Source organism: Rhizophagus irregularis, chromosome 6 (genome assembly GCF_026210795.1).
Source record: "Rhizophagus irregularis chromosome 6, complete sequence".
NCBI classification, from domain to species: Eukaryota; Fungi; Glomeromycota; class Glomeromycetes; order Glomerales; family Glomeraceae; genus Rhizophagus; species Rhizophagus irregularis.
In genome coordinates, this window is record NC_089434.1 from 782,884 (window position 1) to 787,420 (window position 4,537).

The following is a 4,537-nucleotide window of genomic DNA, read 5'->3' on the forward strand; positions in this document are numbered from 1 at the left end:
ATTCATAGAGATTTAAATTCCGGAAATATATTATATTCACAATTAAATAATTATTGGTGTATCAGTGATCTTGGATTTTGTGGACCTGCTGATAAATCTTCAACAAGTATATATGGAAATCTTCCTTACATAGCACCCGAAGTTATTGTTGGAAGAAAATATACTTTTGCATCTGATATTTATAGTATTGCAATTCTTATGTGGGAAATTTCATCTGGACAACCACCATTTATAAATTATGAACATGAAAATGATATTGTAATGAATATTATTAATGGTATAAGACCAAAAATTGTGCCAGGAACTCCATTAGAATATAAAAATTTAATGAAACAATGTTGGGATGCTGATCCATTAAAAAGACCTGACATTAATGCACTTGAGTACAAAATGAGAAAAATCAATTTAGATTATCAAAATATGTCAGATGAATTATTCAAATCAGAAATGAATAATTTAGGAATGAATGAAGTAGAAGAAAATTGTACTAGTAGCAGATTATTTACAAGTAAAATTCATAACTTTGGAAATTTACCCGAACCAAGAAATGCAACAGAAGGTATAAGTGTATAATATTTTATTAATGAATATATTTATTTTAAAATACATTATTAATATTATTTTTTTTTGAATTTATATTATAATAGAAGAACAAGAAGGTATAACCGTATAAACAATAATTTCTACCGTTTTTTGGTTACTAAAATAATTTAACTTTTAAAATACTTTATTTTACTGCTAATAGGGTTTCATAGTAAATTGTATGATTTTAACATTCCTAACAATAGTAAGTAGTTAATGATTTTAATGGATTAAATAAGCATAGTTTGAAATAATAATAGATTAAATATTAAAATCTATTTCTATGTTCTTAATTTTAGGTGATAGTGAAAAATTACCCGAAGAATTTATAAAGTTACAAATAAATTCAAATGGTAAGTTAAATTACTAACAAATAAAATCATCATCTTATCAAATTTATTTATTAAACGCGACTTTATTTAAAATTTAGATGATGAAAAGGAAATAACTCAACAACATGTTGATAGTAGGTGAAAATTTTTACGTAATAACAAACAATTTTTATACTATTTTAATTATGTTTATTTTCTTATAGATGATGACGAAGTATATAATAATCCAAATCTTCATTCAAAAGAACAAGATGAACTGAAAATTCCTGATGGTAAGTTCTTAAATAAATTATATTTCTTTTTAAAGCAAATAATTAATTATAATTTGTTATTTTTTAACTTAGATGGATTTTGAATTATTTAACAATGTGTTTCTTTATATTTTAAATTATTATCATTTATTTATTTATTTTATCTTGGATTATTTAAACACTAAGACTAGAGTAGTAAATGTTTTACAAAATTCTTAGTTTGTAATTTAAATAATTTTAATAAATTTATTCAAACTATTAAATACTACCGTATATTTATTTATTTAAGTATCTTAATGTAAATTTATGTCATAAACATTGTAAAATCATGACAGATTATTCTATTCGTTATAGATGAATTTATTAAAACAAGTTGAAAGAATAATCTTTAACCTCATGAAAGTATGACAAGAAGCGACGTAAATATTATGCACACGTTCCATATTGAAAAATTTATTTTTATTTATAATAAATAGCAAATTTTTCACAATAACACCCAGTTATTGATGGTATGCAAAACAATTTACATAACAAGTAACGAAACATTTTTTTTTTATGAAAATCACAATAATCACAATATTTGATCGGAATTAAGAATTTTTTCAAAATCATTTAGATACCGAAAAATTACTTCAACACTAAGATTAGAATAATAAGATTTCATATACTGTATTTGCCCAAAAATAAGCAATCACCGAAAATAAGCAACATGGCCCGCATTATAACAAATTTTGGCCCACATTATCAAAACTTGGCCGGCATTATGTGCGAAACTTGTTGCTTATTTTCGGGCAAATACGTTATAAAATTTCTTAGCTTATAATTTGTTATCTGGTAAATTTCATCATATTATTAAATATATAGCATAGCTTTCAACCTTTTCTTTTTTTTATAAATAAATTTTTAATGAATTAATATACTAGTATTCAAATTATTCGAATTTTTCAATGTTGATTTTGATTCTTCTATTATATTAAGTAAAAAAATATTAATATTTCGATGATAGTATAAATTAAAAGTTTGTTAGCTAAAATTTAGATTCAAGTATTCAATAAATTTTTTTTTCAAAAAAAAAAAAAAAAAAAAAAAAAAATCAACGTTAATAAACAATACTTTTAAATTACAAACGTTCTTTAATCTCATTGCAAATTAAACAAAATTTATTCGCGATATTAGACTTTTAACTACAGTAAAGTTAATTTTAAAATTTATAATTAAAAATTGTTGTTGATAATAATCTTACACATGGTAATAAAATTTACTAGTAAAAATTAGTTGATAGGAATAAATCGTGAAGATCTTGACAGAAATCGTCGTACTTGAAAAATATGCAAATAAAAAAATTTTTCAATTCATAAAATCTAATCAAAATTTTTTATTATCTTTTAGAAAAATCAAATATTATGATTTTATTTACAGGTTATCTATAAATTAACCCAAAAAAAATAAGACGTAAAAAAGTCACAAATCCTTTAACTGCTTAGTTAAAGTTTCAAATCAGTTAAATATTTTACCTTTAAACAATTAAAAACTTCGATACATTAAAAGTTAAAGCCATACTATATCCATTCATCGAAGACTTAATATCATATTTTATCATACAGTTTTTTACTTAACATTGAAGTGAATAATATCAAATATTTTGTATTGTAATAATTAAAATTATTTTGATTTATTGAAAAAAAGGAAAATTGAAGATTATCAGCTCAGCAAATAAAAATTATGATAATATTGTTAGTAATTCACGAAGATATTCGAAATGTAAATATGATTCATATTTGAAATTTTTTTGGAAATGGCACGTGATCTTGAATGATTTCCCATAAAAATGTGACCAAGTAAACCTTCCCATAAAACATCTGTAAAATGTTGAACTCTTTCTTCTAAAAAAATTGAATTGACAAATTTTATATTCTAGAATTTTTTACAAACGTTACAAATAGACAAAATTCAGTATTTGTCATAGAAAATCTTTCAATTTTGAAAGTTTAATTTCAAAAGTTAACAAAATATACCTAAGTTAAATATCGAAAATTTTGCACGGTTTTATTTTTTTATTTTCCAATTTCGTACGTTTTACATAAATTATAACCTAATGATGCTGTGCTACATAGAATTTAGGTTTGTTGTAGCATGTGATACAAATTTGTTGATCAAAAGGCGGCGGTACATGAAATTCCGTTCTGAAACCTTTCTTTCCAACAAAATTAAAAGAAATATTTTGTTATGTCTGTTATACGAAAGGAACTAATTAATGTTGCAATTAATAGAGCGATCGCATTAATAGATTATAATATTCATAATGATATAGACAAACAACATGAATTTATACAACAAACAGTTCTTGCTGATAAATCTTTTACAAATGATGAAATAACTGAAGTAATAAGAAGAATAAATAAAATTATTGATAGAAATAAAGTTCTTCTTAATAAAGGGACAAGAAGAATTTGTGAAAATTGTAACCAAGTACGTTTAGCTATATCATATTGTGAATATTGTGTTCGAAATTATTTAAAATTAAATTTTTTAAATTGGACATCTGGAAATAATGTTATTGATAATTTAATACAAAAATGTCAAATGGAAACATTTGAACCAGAAAAAATAGTTGAATGGATTCCATATGATAATTTGCAAAACATTAAATATCTAACAAAAGGTGGATTCTCGGAAATTTATACAGCAGTTTGGAATGATGGAAGATATTATGAATGGGATTCTACGAAGCAACAATTAACAAGATTTGGAATTCATGATATAGTACTTAGAAGATTAGAAAATGTTGGAAGTGCAGATCAAAGTTGGTTTGAGGAGGTTTGTAACTATTGAATCAGATAATTATCTTATTAGCAATAAATTAACTAATATATTTTTTTTTTATAGGCAAAATCACATCTTACTATAAGTAATAAATCTCCTGATATTGTCAATTGTTATGGTTTAACGCAAGATCCATCAAATGGGAATTACATGCTTGTAATGAGTATAATGGATTTAAATTTAAGAGAATATTTACAGCAAAACTATAATAAACTTACATGGAAAAGTAGCTTTCAATTTGCTTATGACATAGCTACTGCACTCAAAGATATTCATGAAGAAAATGCAATCCATAGAGATTTACATTCGGGAAATATATTATTCGATAAAATTGATCAAAGATTATTTATTAGTGATCTTGGATTTTGTGGTCCTGCAGACAAATCACAAAATAGTATATATGGAAACCTTCCTTATATAGCACCTGAGGTTATTTCTGGAAAACATGCGACAAAGGCATCTGATATTTACAGTATTGCAATGCTTATGTGGGAAATTTCATCTGGAAAACCACCTTTTAATAATTATGAACATGATTATTATCTTGCA

General features: G+C 23.6%; 1 protein-coding gene across 1 annotated transcript; it reads left to right on the top strand.

The window, feature by feature from the left end:
• Positions 1-462: 462 nt before the first annotated feature.
• Positions 463-1,269, top strand: OCT59_025935 (uncharacterized protein; the record flags this gene model as incomplete). Its single annotated transcript, XM_066142829.1, has 7 exons — positions 463-559; positions 648-659; positions 746-787; positions 882-935; positions 1,013-1,048; positions 1,118-1,186; positions 1,259-1,269. 7 exons carry the CDS (start codon positions 463-465, stop codon positions 1,267-1,269), a joined length of 321 nt encoding a protein of 106 aa, XP_065992406.1.
• Positions 1,270-4,537: the final 3,268 nt, after the last annotated feature.